At 43.0% G+C, this 22,618-nt stretch overlaps 1 protein-coding gene across 4 annotated transcripts in view; it reads left to right on the top strand.

Moving 5' to 3' along the window:
* LOC139474712 (MYND-type zinc finger-containing chromatin reader ZMYND8-like) overlaps positions 1–22,618 on the top strand; it is a 68,824-nt gene that overhangs the window by 26,542 nt on the left and 19,664 nt on the right. For 3 of the 4 annotated variants that reach the window (XM_071257816.1, XM_071257835.1, XM_071257825.1), the window contains 12 exons: positions 1,012–1,054; positions 11,678–11,734; positions 12,179–12,343; positions 13,446–13,567; positions 15,030–15,173; positions 16,684–16,797; positions 17,532–17,624; positions 18,453–18,540; positions 19,103–19,158; positions 20,199–20,279; positions 22,078–22,137; positions 22,263–22,444. In XM_071257816.1, the coding sequence (XP_071113917.1) occupies positions 1,015–1,054; positions 11,678–11,734; positions 12,179–12,343; positions 13,446–13,567; positions 15,030–15,173; positions 16,684–16,797; positions 17,532–17,624; positions 18,453–18,540; positions 19,103–19,158; positions 20,199–20,279; positions 22,078–22,137; positions 22,263–22,444 (1,202 nt within the window). In that variant the 5' untranslated portion in view covers positions 1,012–1,014. The remainder of the gene's footprint in view (positions 1–1,011; positions 1,055–11,677; positions 11,735–12,178; positions 12,344–13,445; positions 13,568–15,029; positions 15,174–16,683; positions 16,798–17,531; positions 17,625–18,452; positions 18,541–19,102; positions 19,159–20,198; positions 20,280–22,077; positions 22,138–22,262; positions 22,445–22,618) is intronic. The other variant, XM_071257843.1, reaches the window with a different exon arrangement.

Raw genomic sequence — 22,618 nt, 5'->3', positions numbered from 1 at the left:
TATGTCCTGCCACTTTTGTTTGTAATTTTGTTTGTTACCTTTTCATATCAGATAATTCTCACAAAACTTCTACCTCTATTACATATCTGCCATAAATACTGTATTTTGGCTTCAATCACACTAACTGAAATATTCAGAATTTCAAAAGACGTCCTCTTTTTTCTCTGTGTGCTGGAGTCAGCATCTACTGTAGTAGTAGTAGTGACAATCTAGCACCTCGTAGTAGGTCACATTAACCTAAGATTATTCTCATAAGATTGGTATAATAAGAGACATATAAATGAATATATTTTTAAGGTAATAGTGCTGCTGGAAGAGACTACATGCTCATGAGTATCTCAGTGACGTCAGAATCGGAAGTGATGTAATCAGTGGTATTATAGGTCACTTAGCCAGGTTTTTTATGGTCAAAATCAGCAAATATAACGGTAAATCTAGTAATAATATCACATATTTGACTGATTATTGACATAGTTTCTGATTTTCAAGTCCTCAAGGGGAATTTCAGAGGAAAATATCTCAGTAGGATTAGAATCAGTAAATAATGGTTTCCAGAAGAGGATTGCTGTCAATTACACAGGGAGCTACTAGAGGCAGATCCCACTTGGTCCCTTTAGTATATTCTGGCAGAGATGTAATAGAGGTGGAAGTTTCGTAAGAATTGTCAAACAATAGTTATCATTGTTAATAATTCTAACAATACTACCTTTATTACTTACGAATTACTCCCTCCCACCTCCCCAATTCATCTACCTCTAGTAGAAGATGAGGGAAAAAGGTGAGGTTGCTGCCATTATGACGTCATGGCTTGGGTACTTGCGAGACTACTTGGCGACAACTAGTTGTGTGTAATTGACAGTGAAGAGGATGTCTGTTGAAAATCTGAAAATTTTAGTTAGTGTGATTGAAGCCAAAAAATACAAGATTGATATGTAATAGAGGTATAATTCTTAGAATTATTAATGATGATAACTCTTGTTCGATATTTAATGGTGATATATATCATTTCAGCCAATGAGTGGCCTGCGGAGAGAGCGACCAGTACGGACGAGAGGTGAGTACGTGGTATATAGCCTTTTTGTCAGTAGCAGTAGAAAGTTTGCATCATGTTGTGTTGTGGGTGACGGCATGAATTATGTCTACTTCTACAGATGTATTGATTGTCAGTACAGCATTGGAAGATCTGCACTGAGGTCCAATAAATATGGGGTGGCCCAGTTGTTTAAGCTGCCGTGATTCGCTGTGTAGAGTTGCGTCCCATGGGCACGCCAGAAACCTATGATTGTTGGTTCGATTCCCGGTTCACCCCGATTATGTTTCTAGGTTTGTCAGCACCATACCTGTGCTCGTGGGTTTCACCGAAGTGGTAAACGTCCGAGACCTGCATCACTTCGGGCTTTCCTCCCACATTAAGCTGACACGCCGCGATATAACTTGAATACTGTTAAAAACAGTGTTAAACCCAACTCACTCACTCACTCACTCACTCACTCACTCACTCACTCACTCACTCACTCACTCACTCACTCTAATCAATATGGACATCCCTGATCAGTAGGTCGGTCATCAGTTGAACCATAATGGAAGCACTGAACATGTGTCAAGAAAATGGCATCAATGAAAATCACAGGAACAGGGAAACAGGAACTTGGACAAACTTCCTTGTGGTGTGGGCCGGGCATCAATAAAATCATCATTTCACAGACACACAGGTCAGAAATGGGAACATGGATGCCAGGTGACGAACCTCTGTGTGTGGAGAACATGGCATCAATAAAATCATCATTTCACAGACACACAGGAACAGAAATGGGAACATGGATGCCAGGTGACGAACCTCTGTGTGTGGGGAACATGGCATCAATAAAACCATCATTTCACAGACACACAGGAACAGAAATGGGAACATGGATGCCAGGTGACGAACCTCTGTGTGTGGAGAACATGGCATCAATAAAACCATCATTTCACAGACACACAGGAACAGAAATGGGAACATGGATGCCAGGTGACGAACCTCTGTGTGTGGGGAACATGGCATCAATAAAACCATCATTTCACAGACACACAGGAACAGAAATGGGAACATGGATGCCAGGTGACGAACCTCTGTGTGTGGAGAACATGGCATCAATAAAACCATCATTTCACAGACACACAGGAACAGAAATGGGAACATGGATGCCAGGTGACGAACCTCCGTGTGTGGAGAACATGGCATCAATAAAACCATCATTTCACAGACACAGGAACAGAAATGGGAACATGGATGCCAGGTGACGAACCTCCGTGTGTGGAGAACATGGCATCAATAAAACCATCATTTCACAGACACACAAAAATGTGTCACCATGACAAGCATACAAACTTCCTATTAGGCAGAACATTGCAGTCCATGGATACATCATTTCACATGAACTTCCACACAAATACCATTTCACGAACACACAAGAACATGTTTCCAGGGCACGGAATCCATTGCTCCATTATTTCAAAGATATCATTTTGTTCCAACTGATCAGTTATTGATTGTAGACTACTAAGCCTGTGAACATGTTGAAAGGCATACTGAGACGTTTCAACTATAATGTGATTAATACTTGCATGTAACAAATGAAATATCCCTTCACTAAGCTGAGGAGTCTGATTGGACATCTGACAATCCCAATAACTCACCTAATTTGCCTCCTCCCCCCCCCCCCCCCCCTCTCTCTCTCCTACCACCCACAGACCTGGCATTCCTACACCCCAGGCAGTTGGTGGTGTGACCTCATTCAGTGTAGTCAGGGCAGGGTGTAGTGTACCTGGCCAGGCAGTTGGCGGTGTGACCTCAGTCAGTGTAGTCAGGGCAGGGTGCAGTGTACCTGGCCAGGCAGTTGGTGGTGTGACCTCATTCAGTGTAGTCAGGGCAGGGTGCAGTGTACCTGGCCAGGCAGTTGGCGGTGTGACCTCAGTCAGTGTAGTCAGGGCAGGGTGTAGTGTACCTGGCCAGGCAGTTGGCGGTGTGACCTCAGTCAGTGTAGTCAGGGCAGGGTGCAGTGTACCTGGCCAGGTAGTTGGTGGTGTGACCTCATTCAGTGTAGTCAGGGCAGGGTGCAGTGTACCTGGCCAGGCAGTTGGCGGTGTGACCTCAGTCAGTGTAGTCAGGGCAGGGTGTAGTGTACCTGGCCAGGCAGTTGGCGGTGTGACCTCAGTCAGTGTAGTCAGGGCAGGGTGCAGTGTACCTGGCCAGGCAGTTGGTGGTGTGACCTCATTCAGTGTAGTCAGGGCAGGGTGCAGTGTACCTGGCCAGGCAGTTGGCGGTGTGACCTCAGTCAGTGTAGTCAGGGCAGGGTGTAGTGTACCTGGCCAGGCAGTTGGCGGTGTGACCTCAGTCAGTGTAGTCAGGGCAGGGTGTAGTGTACCTGGCCAGGCAGTTGGCAGTGTGACCTCAGTCAGTGTAGTCAGGGCAGGGTGTAGTGTACCTGGCCAGGCAGTTGGCGGTGTGACCTCAGTCAGAGTAGTCAGGGCAGGGATTAGTGTACCTGGCCAGGCAGTTGGCGGTGTGACCTCAGTGTAGACAAGGCAGGTTGCAGTGTACCTGGCCAGGCAGTTGGCGGTGTGACCTCAATGTAGTCAGGGCAGGGTGTAGTGTACCTGGCCAGGCAGTTGGCAGTGTGACCTCAGTGTTGTCAGGGCAGGGTGTAGTGTACCTGGCAAGGCAGTTGGCAGTGTGACCTCAGTGTAGTCAGGGCAGGGTGTAGTGTACCTGGCCAAGCAGTTGGCAGTGTGACCTCAGTGTAGTCAGGGCAGGGTGTAGTGTACCTGGCCAAGCAGTTGGCAGTGTGACCTCAGTGTAGTCAGGGCAGGGTGTAGTGTACCTGGCCAGGCAGTTGGCGATGTGACCTCAGTCAATATAGTCAGGGCAGGGTGTAGTGTACCTGGCCAGGCAGTTGGCGATGTGACCTCAGTCAGTGTAGTCAGGGCAGGGTGCAGTGTACCTGGCCAGGCAGTTGGCGGTGTGACCTCAGTGTTGTCAGGGCAGGGATTAGTGTACCTGGCCAGGCAGTTGGCAGTGTGACCTCAGTGTAGTCAGGGCAGGGTGTAGTGTACCTGGCCAAGCAGTTGGCAGTGTGACCTCAGTGTAGTCAGGGCAGGGTGTAGTGTACCTGGCCAGGCAGTTGGCGATGTGACCTCAGTCAATGTAGTCAGGGCAGGGTGCAGTGTACCTGGCCAGGCAGTTGGCGGTGTGACCTCAGTGTAGTCAGGGCAGGGTGTAGTGTACCTGGCCAGGCAGTTGGCGGTGTGACCTCAGTCAGTGTAGTCAGGGCAGGGTGTAGTGTACCTGGCCAGGCAGTTGGCGGTGTGACCTCAGTCAGTGTAGTCAGGGCAGGGTGCAGTGTACCTGGCCAGGCAGTTGGTGGTGTGACCTCAGTCAGTGTAGTCAGGGCAGGGTGCAGTGTACCTGGCCAGGCAGTTGGCGGTGTGACCTCAGTCAGTGTAGTCAGGGCAGGGTGTAGTGTACCTGGCCAGGCAGTTGGCGGTGTGACCTCAGTCAGTGTAGTCAGGGCAGGGTGTAGTGTACCTGGCCAGGCAGTTGGCGGTGTGACCTCAGTCAGTGTAGTCAGGGCAGGGTGCAGTGTACCTGGCCAGGCAGTTGGTGGTGTGACCTCATTCAGTGTAGTCAGGGCAGGGTGCAGTGTACCTGGCCAGGCAGTTGGCGGTGTGACCTCAGTCAGTGTAGTCAGGGCAGGGTGTAGTGTACCTGGCCAGGCAGTTGGCGGTGTGACCTCAGTCAGTGTAGTCAGGGCAGGGTGTAGTGTACCTGGCCAGGCAGTTGGCGGTGTGACCTCAGTCAGTGTAGTCAGGGCAGGGTGCAGTGTACCTGGCCAGGCAGTTGGTGGTGTGACCTCATTCAGTGTAGTCAGGGCAGGGTGCAGTGTACCTGGCCAGGCAGTTGGCGGTGTGACTTCAGTCAGTGTAGTCAGGGCAGGGTGTAGTGTACCTGGCCAGGCAGTTGGCGGTGTGACCTCAGTCAGTGTAGTCAGGGCAGGGTGTAGTGTACCTGGCCAGGCAGTTGGCAGTGTGACCTCAGTCAGTGTAGTCAGGGCAGGGTGTAGTGTACCTGGCCAGGCAGTTGGCGGTGTGACCTCAGTCAGAGTAGTCAGGGCAGGGATTAGTGTACCTGGCCAGGCAGTTGGCGGTGTGACCTCAGTGTAGACAAGGCAGGTTGCAGTGTACCTGGCCAGGCAGTTGGCGGTGTGACCTCAATGTAGTCAGGGCAGGGTGTAGTGTACCTGGCCAGGCAGTTGGCAGTGTGACCTCAGTGTTGTCAGGGCAGGGTGTAGTGTACCTGGCAAGGCAGTTGGCAGTGTGACCTCAGTCAGTGTAGTCAGGGCAGGGTGTAGTGTACCTGGCCAAGCAGTTGGCAGTGTGACCTCAGTGTAGTCAGGGCAGGGTGTAGTGTACCTGGCCAGGCAGTTGGCGATGTGACCTCAGTCATTGTAGTCAGGGCAGGGTGCAGTGTACCTGGCCAGGCAGTTGGTGGTGTGACCTCATTCAGTGTAGTCAGGGCAGGGTGCAGTGTACCTGGCCAGGCAGTTGGCGGTGTGACCTCAGTCAGTGTAGTCAGGGCAGGGTGTATGTGCCTGGGCAGTATCCCAAAAATGTTTATGAACATGAACTGTGTTTCCGTTATGCAATAATATGCCTGGGTCCGACGAATATAAGGGTTGAAGGTCCCTGTGTCAGGAAGAAATTTCCATTGAAAAATATGTATCATATCCTGTGAATCGCTGGAAATATTAATTTACTCTTTTTCAAAAGCTGGTGTGTCAATTTTCTGTAATGTCCTATTAGAAATCCCTGTTCTAAAAATAGAGCACAACATCGGCCAATAATAAAATGCAGGATAGTCACTGAGATAGCAATGTTTTGATTTTCATTTTTTATGTGATCTTTGTAACCTCAACATACATCACTTCATATACGCTGATGTAATGAAGCGACATTTTCCGAATGCATGCTTGACATGTGTAAATGGTGGGTCGGCTTCTCAGAAGCAGATGACATTATTTGTGGAAAGGATAATGATGCCACCGTTAATTGATTAATAGCGACTGTGCTGAGCATGTACTACAAGTTAAAACAAACCCAGTATTTTAGAATTAGCAGACATAATCTCCCTGTTCCAGTCAGCAGTGTACCAGCTGAATGTCGGTTTAGCCTACAGAACCGTAGTCACATTGATAGTCGCACCTGCCTCAGTCGAAGACATCTGAACAATCTGATATTCCATATGCATGTGGATGTCAACTCTTCCAAATTAATAAAAGAAAACTCTAAATCAACAAGGTACAATGTTTTATGTCATTTTTACCTCGTTTATTCCCAGACCGCCATCGTATAGCTGGAATATTGTTGAGTGCGGCAAACAACACACAAACAAACAAACAAACAAACAAACAAACAAAAATTGTGAGACAGCCAGGACCAGTATTTTCGTTGCTACTGGCCCAGATGACTGGCAGATAAGATACCAAAGGAAACACTGATGAACTTATGCAGCTGAAAAATAACCCTTGCTGATAACCTGCGACTTAAAGGGCCAGTACCTCGGCCATTCTGAAGCATTGTGAACAAACATCAGCCAATAACTCCAGGGCTTACTTGCCTCTGTTTGCCTTATTCCACAAGAGAAGTTTCTGCTCCAGTGATCACGCTGCAGGTGCGGGCCTAAAGCAGGCAGTTCACTTCGCTTTACATATTGTTTTGCTCAAATATATAGATATGTTACTACACTGTGCAGCATTAGAAATTGGCACTAGTCCTGTAGTCCTTACCAAACTGCCCAATAGTAAAGGTATCCTAAGGACTAGTAGAAATTGGCCCATTTTAAGGGTTTTGCTATATGTTATCATTATAAGGACTAGTGGACAAAAACCTGTTAGTTTCTAACCCTGCTGTGACAGGGAAGTGCATGACAATACAGCTTACACATCAAAGTGATAATATTGCTGGGGCTTTGTAGGGCTTTGATGACAGCACATGGACGATAAAGTCTTTTTACGTCTTAGGATTTTTCCTCCTTGAAAGTTAAACATTTCATGACAAATGTATATCTAAATGTATAGACTCATGAACTATGAAACAGATGAAAAACATGTGCAATATCTTGAATGGACTATGTTAGATGTGATGATGTGACAGAGGTACTAGCTAGGCTGGCCACAAGGAACTTTGGGTAGGAGAGTGATTGGCTTCATATGACTGAGACATTCATATTGAGTGAGTGAGTGAGTGAGTGAGTTGGGTTTAACGCCGCTTTTAACAGTATTCCAGTTATATCGCGGCGTGTCAGCTTAATGTGGGAGAAAAGCTCGAAGTGATGCAGGTGTCAGACGTTTACCACTTCGGTGAAACCCACAAGCACGGGTATGGTGCTGACAAACCTCATTCATATTGTAATCTGGTCTTTGATAAACACTAGCTTCTAATGCAAGTAATCTGGCAATTGGTATTTTGTAATTCATCTGTAAAAAATACACACAAAGCTTTCTCTTCAATTTGCCTCTAATAAAAACATGACCGAAGCCAGTTATTCTCTGCAGCGCCGGTTGTTGGCTTTGCTGTGTGGAGCTGTTGACCGGCTTTGCTGTGCGGAGCTCTATTGTTTTGGTTAGAGAATTGTATTGAGCATGAACTATGGGTGTGATGTCACACTCGGAAATCATTTCATGCATGATTTATGACACCCAGAACCATCAACCTACTGGCTCTTTAATGTGCAGGTAGCAATATCCCAGGGACTTCCCTTTGTATACAGTAGAGAAACCAATAAAGCATGTTGATTGGAGAAACAATGGAGGATTATAGGGGCCTTCTCAGAGGCATTTTATGTGCATTCTGCTTGAAAAAAATCTATGTATCTATAAAATGAGTTAAATTAACAATGATGAACCAAGTTTTAATAAACTGACATGTGAAATTACTGAACAAGTGGACGAAGATAAGTTTCATTGATAATGTTCACTCAGTTTCATAAATCCTATTTACTTAATTGTGGGACCTGTGAAGATCCGGGTTAGAATAGGTCCTCAGCAACCCATGCTTGCCGTAAAAGGTGGCTATGCATGTTGTAAGAGGCGACTAATAGGATCGGATGGTCAGGCTCGTTGACTTGGTTGATGCATGTCATCGTATCCCAATTGCAGTTCTGAGATCTGCATCACTTCGGGCTTTCCTCCCACATTAAGCTGACACGCCACGATATACCTGGATTACTGTTAAAAGCGGCGTTAAACCCAACTCACTCACTGACTCACTCACTGACTCACTCACATCAATTGCGTGGATTGATGCTCATGATATCAATCACTGGATTGTCGGGCCTCTACTAAATTACTTATATACCGCCATCATTTTGCTTGAATATTGCTGAGTGCGGCTTTAAACAACAAACTATTGTGGTATGTAAACTTGATGTTTAGAATTCATCTTCATGTTGTATGGTGGTTGTAATTATGTCTTTGAAGGATGCAAGTATTGTATCAAGAATAGGCGCACAAACAGTATCCTCAGGACTTGCTGTAGGTGTATGTAAATGAAAAAGAAAACGATTACAATTACCAGTAGCCATGTTAAATTTGTATTTATGATATCGCTTCTGGGCCATCTCTTCACGTTTCCATCACAAGATCCTGTGCTTGTAACAACGAACAGTGGCATGCTTAGCAACCTTTACATGTGGGCTTTTGGGGAGTAAATATCCCACCTGAGTCATGTTTGTCTGGACCAGACAATCCAGTGACTGAACACATGATCAATGATTCACACAGTCCAGGACAATCATTGGTTATCATGCAGCCTCGGAATTAATTTGGTTAATCACAAGCCTTGTTGAGGTATTTTGCAACATGAGTTAATAAGTGACTGATAATCTGTTATTCCACGTTGGAAACAGGTGTTATTCTATATTTTTCCCATTGTCCTGTCTACAGAAATGTAGAAATATGTGTCACAGGAAGAGAGCTCAATTGATCCATAGTTATGACAGCCTTAAATAAAAGATAGTTTCAAGACTAATCCAAAAGACTAGTCCAAAGGACTAGTGTAAATCCTTTGTCACTAGTCCCCAGTTTGCAGCTAGTCCTGCTTGAACAAGACAACATTTTTTATGAAGTTTACATTATCTTTCAGTTTTATTCAGTTCCAATTTAGTAACAATATTTAGAACTTTAAGAACTGGTTCATAATTAAAACGCTCAAATGCTGCAAGTCGATGAGGACTACTGTCATTGGATGTTTTTCCCTGTCTTCAGCAAAAGTTAGTAGTTTTGGGCTAGTCGACAAGCATGACTTTTGAAGGCTGTATAAACATTAACACAATGTAGAACATCAGTTTCACTTAGAACGACAGAACAAAGCCTCAGCAGCAGAAAGTAAATATTTTCTTAAAACTCAGGCTAATTCATATTTGGCTGAGAAGGTAAATGGCATAAAAAATATTTATTGTGTTAACAGGAAAAGAATGGACTACTTGCAAAGGCAATCGGCCTCATTTAAATGAAATGATAGTAAAGATGAAATATGTGACCAACCATGAGATAAGGGAACTTATGGGTGAAATATCACATTTTGACTTTTCATTATAATTAAAACTACAGTATCTTTGAAACACACAAATACAATTCACGAGCTCCATATTTTTTGCAGCGATACATGACATCAAACACTTGGATTCATTTTCTGACTTCAAACTGTTTAAGTAATAATTGCAGTTTTTTAGATATAATGTCTGATGAATTTAAAGTAGACATGTATGCTGAAATGTTTTGAAATAATTTTTTTGTTACATTATCAACTATGGAGAGAAAAAATAGATATTTTGGTAAGTCCACACACATGGCGATCTTCACTGAAGTAAGTTGACATTAAACGTCTTTATGATGTCAAAGCACAATTATATCCAAGCACCATAAGGTCCCTTTTCTTTTGATGGGTCATATATTTTATTATTTCACTTTTCGAAATGGCTGAAGAGTGCTTAACATTTTGACAAGCAACCATCTCAATACAACACACAGAAATCATCTCTGAACAGTCAAGTGAAAACATCACAGTACAACCAACTGAAACCATCTCAGTACAACCAACTAAAACCATCTCAGTACAACCAACTAAAACCATCTCAGTACAACCAACTGAAACAATCTCAATACAACCAACTGAAACAATCACAGTACAACCAACTGAAACCATCACAGTACAACCAACTGAAACGATCTCAGTTCAACCAACTGAAATCACCTCAGTACAACCAACTGAAACCATCACAGTACAGCCAACTGAAACAATCTCAGTTTAACCAACTGAAACCATCACAGCACAACCAACTGAAACCATCACAGTACAACCAACTGAAACCATCTCAGTTCAACCAACTGAAACCATCACATTACATCCAACTGTAACCATCTCAGTACATACAAGCAAAGCCATCTCAATACAACCAAGTGAAATCAATGTCAGTCTGTATTTAAGCAAGGAATCTCAACACTTAAATGAAGTGAAAATTTTTCCATATATTTTTCCATATATATCATGTCAACTGTTAGCATCATTATACTCATCAACTTCGCTCACACCATACTAGACAAAAATATTGCAGAGACAATGAAATCATGCCAAACAAACCAAACAAAGGTTTTCCACATATAGTTCCACCTTGTCGTCCTAACGTAATAACATATCTTACTCAAACACTGACAGTCAAAAGTCATGTTCAAGTTGAAAAAATGGTTCAACTCGCAAAATGAAATCATATGCAAGTGAGATTTCTTGGCTATCCCTAGACATGCAGGCCTAGTAAATTGAACGAAGCTGTGCCAAGTTTGTGGTAGTCTTTGCTCCACTGACGGAATGAGCAGGTCCTGTAATTATGGTATGGCCAGCATAATGAACTCCTAGCAACATTGTAACAGTGCCAGCTGCCTGAACAAGAACCTGTGGTCAGAATCTGTGGTGAATCCCGTCACGGCGACATTCATGACTCAGTGATAGAACAACAGAGGCAGGCAGGAGCAGCTTATGACCTTGAACCTCCGGCAAACACAATTCATGACTCGGCTGGGTCTGTTGCCACTGAATGTTCCAGGTAAACAACCTACTCTTCATGCTGTGGGTAATTCTGATCTATCATAGTCAGAGGAAGGATGATGCACCAATGTGTTGTATGTCGTATTGTTGTATTGTGTAATATATTTTGTATTCATTGCTGTTTGATGTTGATGTTGTAACCAGTCCACTTTGTTATACTGTGCTATACGTGTTAGAAACATTGATTTTAACTTGGACTATATTACATATTTTGTAAGAAACTGATTGCCTTCAGTGTCGGAACAACTTGAGCTTGTCACGTTTGAGTCCAGGGGAAAGTAATCAATATATCTCTCCAACACAACACCAGTTGTCTCCCTTGGCTCTACCACAAGCAGGGGAGAGGTCTGGAGCCCATTACACAGTCCTCTGTTTGTGAAGGTGATGAAAATAAAAACTGTAATCTAAAAATCTGACATGAGTAAATAACAGTGTGAAAAAGCTGGACTTTTGCACAGATGTATGTCGTAATTGTTGATAGCTTGTACTTGATTAGGAGATTTTAGGAAGGAATAATTCATGGAAAACATCTTGTGTGCAGATGAATCATCCCAGCGGCGAAGGTCTGTCCCGACAGAAAGGATGGAGAAGGAAAAAGGTTGGTACAGGAAATAGTTTCACCAAGGCAGACGTTCATTTGAATTGTCAAATCACAGAATTTCATTTTTTTTTGTGTAAAAGATTCAGATACTGTCTTTGTGGTTTAAGATTTATTATTATAGAAAACTAAAGACTCATGACATATTCCTCTAAAAATATTATTCAAAAGTAATGTTTTGAATATAAGAAGATGAATAGCCAACTCATATTTCTTGCAGTTAGGGAAACATTGACCATTCCCGATATCATGTGATCTGACCACAATGGCTATTGGAGATGATGAATGTAGCACGGCATGTGTTCAGCTTTGTCAAGACATCGGAAGAGTGAACGTGTTTTTCGATGTTAGTAGTATACCAGAACAATATGCAGAACAAAAGACTGTTGTATACTCAGTAATGAAAGCTGGTGAAATGAATGATTATATTGTAATCTTGTACAGCAGAAACTGAGTCTCCAAGCACCAGTGGTAGTGGACAGAGCAATATCCGGACCCGTCTCTCCACCGGGACGCTCCACATGAACGGCACTCAAACATTCAAGGACATCAAGATGGTCCAGGGCTCTGATGACTCAAATGACAGCCAAAAAATGACGTCTACTAGAGGTAAATCTAAGAACGAAGAAGGGCGCTCTCAGGCTTTTGTCATACAATTAATTTTCTAAATGAATTTTGTGCTGAGAAAAACAAAGTGAGCAGAATGGTGCCCAACAGTATGTGATTAGGCATTGACATGCTCCTGGCAGGCAATTTGGGGTTGGGGGTGGGAATCGTTTCTTACTTCAAAATAGTGAATTTTTTTTAACATTTTTAATTGAGAGGTATTTTAACATTGTGTTTTGAGATTGCTTTCAATACAGTAATATAAGATTAAGTATTAAAACCTTTTCCTCTTTATTGGTCCTGTGGTCAGTGTGCTAGCACTATAAAAGCCTGGACTAGTACAAGCACACACACCACACCCAACACACCACACACACAGAGCCAACCCCATACACATATACAACACACAGCCACACATACAGCCAACCCCATACAAACATTTAGCATTAAATCGCCAGATGGATTTATAGGCAGCATTTATCTTACATTCCACCACTTATTCCTCCTATAAGTAATCCTACTCGTAACAGTCAAAATTCACCTCGCACATGTAATCCGCCATTTACTTCCGTGTTTATCAGCAATGGCAACTACGTCACTTCCGCTACATTAACGTGCCCTGCGTTGCGTTCTCTGCCCTACGTCACTTCCTTTCACTAAAGCGTCGGGCCGTGCTTACTATCACTTTTGGCATTCTTGTTTGTATCGCTCAAATTTCTAGTTTTTATTGCTGAAATTCTATCGCTCGCGGCTTTGTTTACTAATTTGTTTAACTTCTAATCTGTAACTGTTCGGCCTGCCCTTTCAAATTCTTTCCTCAACTTTCTTAAACTCTCGCTTTTCCCGAGCACGACAACCATGCCTCCCAAGCGCAGAGCGGCTGTAATTACACGCTCATCGGAGGCGTATACACACATACAACACACAGACACACATACAGCCACCCCCATACACACATATAACACACACACACAGCCACCCCCATACACACATATAACACACACACATACTCAAACATATTGCTATATAAGGGCAATAATCATGAATGTGGCGTTAAACCCCATTTCACCACCTTACCTCACTAATTTCCACTTTCCCTCATCAGCTGGTGTCTTGACTACCGACTCATCTGTGTCACATGGCCGGAAGCGTGTGTCAACAGGAAGTGATATTTCACAGTTGCCACCGAAGAAAAGGAAGATCGGCAATAATGATGGAACTGGAGAGGTAATGTCTACAATACTCCGTTCTTAAAGGGCTAGTAAAGTGAAAAAAAATTGATAGTGATCCATGAAGCAATTTCAGAGAGGGAGAGGAAGGGAGCTAAAATATCATGCTCCATAAGTGCCTTCCAAAACAGTTGGAGATGTGGCTTAAAGCTACCCACCACCTCCGTAGTCTAGTGGTAGAGCTTCCGGGGTTTGATCCCCGGCCACGTCATACCAAAAGATGGTATTTGTTGTTACCTTGTCTGGCGCTCAGCATTAAGGGGCTGCCCCATGAAGATTCCGGGGTAGAATAGGTCTTCAGTAACCCATGCTTGTTGTAAAAGGCGACTAACGGGATCGGGTGGTCAGGCTCGCTGACTTGGTTGATGCATGTCATTGATCCCAATTGTGTGGATCGATGCTCATGATATCAGTCACTGTATTGTCTGCTCCAGATTCGATTATTTACAGACGGCAGTCATATAGCTGGAATATTGCTGAGTGCAGCGTTAAACACCGAACCAACCAACCATTATGGGGCTAAAACAAGAACTGGTCGGCTCTGAGTCAGCGTACCTGTGTATTCATGTTAAACTGCAGCATGGTGTCTCAGCATGGGCTAGCATGCACATGGCTATATAAGTGCAATAATCTTTAACCCAATTTTATCTCCCCTCACCTAAAGCTACCGGTGTAGCTTAGACAACTGTTTCCATTAGCTGATATGTTTGCAGCATTTACCTATGTTGTGATTCTTATAGCTATTATGCGTATACTGTTTCTGCTATTTCTGGTGATCCTTAAAAAATAATTGTATCCTTTATTGCATACTATGTTGAATGTGGGAATTAACCTTGACATTGTGCTTAATTAAAATAACATAAAATATAAATAATCGGTAACTAGCATATTATTACTAACATCCTGTTTGGGTAATAAACACCAGCTGCCCTTGGCCCTATTCCAAACAATAAATGCCTGTCAGGGATTAATCCCCTGAGTAAACAATTCAAGGCATCGTCAGGGTTGTTGATGACATAAGTTGTGGACACAGTAAGCAAATGGTTGAGCAGCATAATGTATTACAAAATTCAGGCCAGAAATGGGCAGACTGGGCATCGGCCCGATTGTTGATTGCTGAAATTGTGCAGCGTGTTAAACACTGGGAACCAGTTTTAATCTCCAGTAAGGGGATTCCCCTTACTGGAGGAATTTCTTTCATTTGGCGAACGATTTCGTGTGTCATTTTATATCGTCTGTGTTACGCTATTTCTGTTTTTCAAATATTATTTTTGACATGCATTTGTGATTTAGTATGCCCCAAAGTATTAAAATCTGCAAAGTTGCTATGTTGACTTTCCTTGCCCTTTAACCTCCCACCTGATTTGTCTTCACACACTGTCGGAGGATTAGGTCCAGATGGTCTAGGTATATATCAGGAATGTAACTCATACTTAGTCTGAACAACTGTCTGTATCCAGGGTAACAGGAACGACTACTTCTGCTGGGTGTGCCACAAGGAAGGGAGCTTCATCTGCTGTGAGCTGTGTCCTCGAGTCTTTCACAAGAAGTGTCTGGACATGGTCAGCGATGTCCCCAGGGACTGGGTGTGTCCTGAATGTGAGGTATGTAGCACTGTGTTTCCTACGTGTGGGGTGTATAACACTGTGAGTGTTTCCTAAATGTGGGGTGTATAACACTGTGAGTGTTTCCTAAATGTGGGGTGTATTTAACACTGTGAGTGTTTCCTAAATGTGGGGTGTATAACACTGTGAGTGTTTCCTAAATGTGGGGTGTATAACACTGTGAGTGTTTCCTAAATGTGGGGTGTATAACACTGTGAGTGTTTCCTTAATGTGGGGTGTATTTAACACTGTGAGTGTTTCCTAAATGTGGGGTGTATTTAACACTGTGAGTGTTTCCTAAATGAGGGGTGTATAACACTGTGAGTGTTTCCTAAGTGTGAGGTATGTAGCACTGTGTTTCCTACGTGTGGGGTGTTTAGCACCATGGGTGTTTAGCACTAGGGTGTGTAGCACTGTGAGTGTTTCCTAAGTTTGAGGTATGTAGCACTGTGTTTCCTCCGTGTGGGGTGTTTAGCACTATGGGTGTTTAGCACTATGGGTGTTTCCTAAGTGTGAGGTATGTAGCACTGTGTTTCCTACGTGTGGGGTGTTTAGCACTGTGAGTGTTTCCTAAGTGTGAGGTATGTAGCAGTGTTTCCTACGCGTGGGGTGTTTAGCACTATGGGTGTGTATACGTAGCACTGTGAGTGTTTCCTAAGTTTGAGGTATGTAGCACTGTGTTTCCTACGTGTGGGGTGTTTAGCACCATGGGTGTTTAGCACTAGGGTGTGTAGCACTGTGAGTGTTTCCTAAGTGTGAGGTATGTAGCACTGTGTTTCCTACGCGTGGGGTGTTTATCACTATGGGTGTGTAGCACTGTGTGTGTTTCCTAAGTTTGAGGTATGTAGCACTGTGTTTCCTACGTGTGGGGTGTTTAGCACTGTGAGTGTTTCCTAAGTGTGAGGTATGTAGCAGTGTTTCCTACGCGTGGGGCACTATGGGTGTGTATACGTAGCACTGTGAGTGTTTCCTAAGTTTGAGGTGTATAGCACTGTATTTCCTAAGTTTGAGGTGTATAGCACTGTATTTCCTAAGTTTGAGGTGTATAGCACTGTGTTTCCTAAGTTTGAGGTGTATAGCACTGTATTTCCTAAGTTTGAGGTGTATAGCACTGTATTTCCTAAGAGTGAGGTGTGTAGCACTGTGAGGTGTGCTCTTCGCTAAATAAGTGTAATAATTTTGAACACAACGTTAAACCTCATTGATCTCACCTGACCTAATTGTGAGGTATATTGTGATGGAGTTTGTCATCATTGTATTTCCTTGAGCCTATCCTGACTGTGATCTATAAGGTATTGATGTGTTCTAAGTGTGAGGTGCTGATGCTGTGGGTGTGTCCTGCTGCCTGTCAGGTCCTGCTGGTGAGGATGTGTAGAGGCTTCTGTGTGTGTCTCAAGTGTGTGTTAGGAAAGCATTATCTTACTTTTTAAAGTTGTTTTGCAGTGGTAGGTCTACAAACTGACATCAGTCACCATCACTGTAGTTCATGTGCATATTTTCATCATTACAGAAAATCTTGCGAGCCGAGTGTACAGACTCCCGGTCTCACGCCATGGCCATGATCACCGTGGAAACCCTGTGCTTCCTGCTCAAGTTCGCTCTGGAGAGGATGAAACATGGCGGGGTAACGTGTCAAGAAAAATCTTAGACAATCTAACAGAATAGTCAAACAGTTTCAAGGATTACAATTTTTATTTAGTTTTCAAGATTTAACATCCATGGGGACCCAGCTCAGAATAGCAGTGTTCATTTTTGCCCAGTTTATGAAATACTTTATTGCGGCATGGGACACTGTGAGTTTGAACTGATGGTTGTTTTGGACGTTTTCATAAAGTTTCCCATACATATGCTCATAACTCGAACATCCTACCATTATCACATCACTAACATAGATCCTGTATTTTGGCTGTCATCAGGTAGCCTTGTAGTTAAAGCTTTCGCTCGTCATGCAGAAGACCCGGGATCGATTCCCAACATGGGTACAATGTGAGAAGCCCATTTCTGTTATCCCCCGCCGTAATATTGTTTAATATTGGAATTTTGCTAAAAGCAGCATGCTCGCTCACTCACTCACTCACTCACTCACTCACTCACTCACTCACTCACTCACTCACTCACTCACTCACTCACTCACTCACTCACTCACTCACTCACTTGGCTGTCATCACAATATATAATCTTCAGATTTTCAACAGAAGTACACTTCACTGTCAACTTTTCGGAAACAGTTGTGCAAGAAATAGTTTTGTACTGCTCATACATGTGTTCATGTTTGTAATCTTGTTCTGTATAAATATGCTTTGTCACCATTGACCATGTTACCTCTGGAATTGTCATCTAACGGTTGCTCTGTTACAGTCTGACCCGTTCATGAAGGCCGTGGACCCTGCCTCTGTTCCTCACTACAGTGACTATGTCTTCCATCCTATGGACCTTGGTGTCCTGGAAAAGGTCAGTGTTGTTGTCTCTGTGCTGTGGGGATCCAAGTGTGTTGTGTGTGGTCAGTGTTGTGTCACAGCTGTCTGTGCTGTGGGGATCCAAGTGTGTTGTGTGGTCAGTGTCGTACCACAGCTGTCTCTGTGCTGTGGGGATCTAAGTGTGTTATGTATGGTCAGTGTTGTGCCACAGCTGTCTGTGCTGTAGGGATCCAAGTGTGTTGTGTGTGGTCAGTGTCATGTCACAGCTGTCTCTGTGCTGTGGGGATCCAAGTGTGTTGTGTGTGGTCAGTGTCGTGCCACAGCTGTCTCTGTGCTGTGGGGATCCAAGTGTAGTATGTGAGGTCAGTGTTGTGCCACAGCTGTCTGTGCTGTAGGGATCCAAGTGTGTTGTGTGTGGTCAGTGTCATGTCACAGCTGTCTCTGTGCTGTAGGGATCCAAGTGTGTTTTGTGGTCAGTGTTGTGCCACAGCTGTCTCTGTGCTGTTGAGTGTTCCCCGTGGAGATCCAAAGGTGCCTGTGCTGTGCACATTTGTCTGTGCTGTGGGGATCCAAGGTAGTATGTATGGTCAGTGTCGTGCCACAGCTGTCTGTGCTGTGAAGAGTCCTGGTGGGGATGCCTCGGTATTGTGGAATATTGCTGACTCAGGCATGAAGTACATTCAATCGCTCACAAGATCTAAGAATCTACATCCCCATTGTAAGCGACATTAAGATGATCATATTGAACTGATTTACGATTTCAACTTACGGGTAGATATTCCACTTGATTGCACTGGGGCTGAGTTTGTGCCTGTATGGGATGAGTGTTGTCACTAAAGTAGGGATGGATGATCTCTTTCAGAGCATCAAGAAGAAGATGTATGGGTGCACCGAGGCCTTCATGGCAGATGCCAAGTGGATTCTACATAACTGTATCATCTTCAATGGATGTGAGTTACCCCAGCCTGACCACCCCTTTAAATAGTGTCCACACTTTGTAGGGTTTCAAATGAAAGTAACAGGTATCAAACCTACATTTGAAACATCAATTTTTGCAAAAAGGGTAGGTTTATATTCGAATTGTGTGACAGTGAGACGACTACCCTTTCAATTTGTTTTGATTCAATAGCAGGGTACGATTTCATTCTATTTTACCCTGCACCAGCTGCAACCAAGTAAATTAATCAGGTTGCACAACCAAAATATTGACTGAACCAGTTAATCATAAATTGAAACACTCTATTTTCAGATATTTTGAATTTGAAATATATTCAATGAGAAAACAACCTTGATTTGCAGGTTTTATATTGCAGCCAGTTCCAAAAGAATTCAGTTTTCCACTTTTATCAAACATAACTGCTGCTTTGCACTTGTGGTGGGAAATGTTACTTGCACTAGCAAAGTATTACCTGCACTGGTGCAGCTTGGATATAGCGAAATCGATCCCTGAATAGAGATAAGCTATTTTATTGACTGTATTGGATAAGTATTTATTTCTTTCACTTGTTACAGTACACAACAAGCTGACAGCTGCTGCCAAGACTATTATCAAGATCTGCAGGCACGAGGTGACTGTCTCCAACTGTTGTCTGTTCCCCACTGTTGTCTGTTCCCCACTGCCAGACACTGTCCTTACACTCTTAGTCTCCCCCACATCATGTGATTGTCGATCACTCACAAGATACAACCTGTTCCCATGACTTGGAAAGTAGGAAATTGCGACTGGTAATCCGAGGTGTCAAATCACTGTTACAACGCCTAATTGAAACAGCTGATTTGATGAATGCTTCTTTGTTATCTGTCCAACAAGTAGGAGTTGCATTTCAAGTTTTAGGGGAAAAGAGTTTGAATTTGCTGCTTTTGCTTTTCTGCCTTATATCATGGTGTGCAGTTTAAAACTAACCATTGCAAGACTAGTTTATATTTACATTTGATGGAAATATGTTTAGCTTTTGAACTGCAAGCTTTGCATTTGGTTCAAAATTCAAATTAGCACATGTCACTAGGTCTACATTGAGTGTGTTTATCTCTGAGGTAGTCTATGTCAAAGTGGAAAAGTCATTGCAAGTAAAATCAAATGGAACAAACTGAGAGAAATTAGGCATTTATTCAATAAATCTATTATGATATGAGTAGTGGTAATGATATGGCAATACAGTATTGTATCACGAAACATAGATACATTTCATTACAAGTTATATTAGTCTTAACACATGTAATTTGTAAAATAATAACAGAAACTGTTCAACAACCAGCCTAGGCGGATTCTCTAGTATTTCATGGTTGGACACGAAAAGCATAACATTCACAGTGTCAGCTACCAATATGTTTCTGGCCTACAATATCCCATCTTTGATCTCTGAAATTTAATAACAAATGACAACTTGGTTAATGCTGTATCGGGATACGAATCATATCACACCCATCTCATCGAGATACATATCGTATCACGACCCCAACATATTGTTACACCTGTAGATTTGAGATGAATATATGTATGCTACAGTGTTGCTCCCTAGAGTAATTTTTTAATGTGCAAGTAAGTTTTGTTGCTGTAGTTTACTCGTACAAGCTCTCAGGAATAATGACAATGTGTTTGTTTCTTCAGATGAGTGAGATTGAAGTGTGCCCTGACTGCTACCTCAACTCCTGTGTCAAGAGGAATGATGAGTGGTTCTGTGAACCGTGTGTGAGTATTTCTCCCTGGGAGGAAGAAGAAGAAGAAGTGTGATATGTTGACACATTTTTTATTTTTCGTTTAACTGGCCCGCCACACCTACTGAAAAGCAGCCTTCTTAGAAATCAATTAAACATAAAAATATTTATGTTTATTATGTCTCGTAATATAGACCCTCCTCTTATACAATGGGAAATGTTATAGTTAGATTTATCATATAAAGGGTAGGTTTCTCGGCAGGATAAAGCCAACGGATAAAAATGATATCTGTTGGGGTCATATGCGGATAGAGATGCAAATATCAAAGGTCAAGTAGGACTACTTTCACTGTTTATAAACAAACATGGCGTTGCCCTCGTCATTCGGCGATCGAGTCAGAATTAACCATCGGGAATCTGGATAATCTACTGGGATAAGTGCTATCATTATCAAAAGAACAGTCTAATATAGTGAAAATCAGTGTCTAACTGTGACGTAGCTAAGGCATTTTATAAGTTTTGGCAACTTTGTAGATATAAATTTCGAAACAATTTTGCGAGGGCACGAGGCCTAGTCAAGCAGGATCAGTAGCCATATCTGTGCTTGTAGACCTCTGTGGCTTGAAACCTTCTCTACAAATTAAAATAGTTGGATTTTGCCGAAATATGTTAGAATTGTTACCTTGTTTCGTTCTGTCGCTGTGTGTACATCTGACTACACTTCTTAACGTTATAACAGGACAGACCGACTGTCAACAACGTCTGACCGTGGCCCTGACGTCTCATAGTCTAGGGTTAGAGTAGCTTCCCTTTGACAAAGGGCAGTTACTCTAGCAGACAGACAGATGGATTGCCGCGAAAGGCAAATAAAAACAACTGTTGTTTTGCGTATATGTTGCTTCGCCACTGTATAAGAAACAGATTTCAGTTGGAACTATATTGGCTACTGTCACTGTCTGACTGACACATTACTTACCCTGTGGTGTAATAAATATTAATGCGTGAATTCTAGGAAAACTCGCAATGTTTCGGTAATGTTTGTGAGAGAGGGAAAGCTATTTTCAAGCACAGAATTAAAGAATGACATAATACGATAAAGAGGTTATCATGCTTGTGTGTTTGGGGATGGTAAATATCCTGTATTAGGAATAAACACTATGAATTTAGCTCGCCAAGGCTCGCTAAATACAATGTTTATTCCTAATGCAGGATATTTACCATCCCCCAAACACACTCGCGTGACAACCTCTTTATACCGGTACCAGTAAATTCAATGTCTACTATCAGTGATTCAAGGTGCCACCTGCTGTTTCAACTCCAGGGCAGAATGACTTTCATATACAGTCAAGTCTCGTTAATCCGACATCGTTGGTTGCACATGATTGTGTCGGATTAACGAAATTAAGTGTAAAAAAATAAATAACTCCCACTCATTTTTATTATTCTTGGAACCATCCTTGTGTGGAAAAGCTGGAATCCATTTGTGAAACATAAAGTTAAAAAAGTGTGGCCTTATGGTGAAACAGAAACTTTTATATGAAATATGAACCTCTGGGAAATGTGTTTCAAAGCCTGTGTATTGGATTCATATTGTATAGAGTTCATATAATGTAAGGTCTTTAAATATACATGAACTATGAGACCTCACTACTTCAATTTAAGCCCAAATTGATCCCCATCAAGACATGACTTGACAGATCGGGTGGTCAGGCTCAGAGACTACTTTGATTGCGTTTTTCATTGCATGCACTATTGATCTCTGGATTATCTGAACCAGACTTGATAATTTACAGACAACCAACAAACTCACACACTTCATGTTATTATTTCAGAGGGAACCCCATCCACTGGTGTGGGCCAAACTCAAGGGATACCCCTTCTGGCCTGCCAAGGTAAGAGATCCTTGAGTTTTCCAGTCTCAACTAATCTCCAGCATCACCATACTGTTTCCATATCAGTCTCTGTTTATAAGAATTACCTGTGTAGGTGATAAACTATGGCCATCCCTTGTCCCCAGGCCCTGCGTGAACAGGATGGACTGGTGGACGTCAGATTCTTCGGGGCTCATGATCGGTCATGGGTGCCTCCGTCTCAGGTCTTTATGTTGTCGGAGGACATCCCGACACCAATGAGGAACAAACGGCAAGCAGGCTTCGATAACGCCATGGAGGAAACAAACACACACATTGAGAAACTCAGGTAGGAGTCATATCGGAGGTGAAATGGGGTTTAACATTGTGTTCAAGATTATTGCACTTGTACTAGTCTGGACTAATGCCGATTTTAATGATAAACTGAAGCATGGATTCTCAGTGGGCTAACATGAATACCCCACTGAGACACAGTATACAGACTCCGAGCCGACCAATCCTT

The sequence above is a fragment of the Haliotis cracherodii genome, unplaced genomic scaffold, assembly GCF_022045235.1.
Source record: "Haliotis cracherodii isolate W230 unplaced genomic scaffold, xgHalCrac1.p SCAF_1, whole genome shotgun sequence".
Lineage (NCBI taxonomy): Eukaryota > Metazoa > Mollusca > Gastropoda > Lepetellida > Haliotidae > Haliotis > Haliotis cracherodii.
This window is presented reverse-complemented; position numbering and strand designations above follow the sequence as displayed.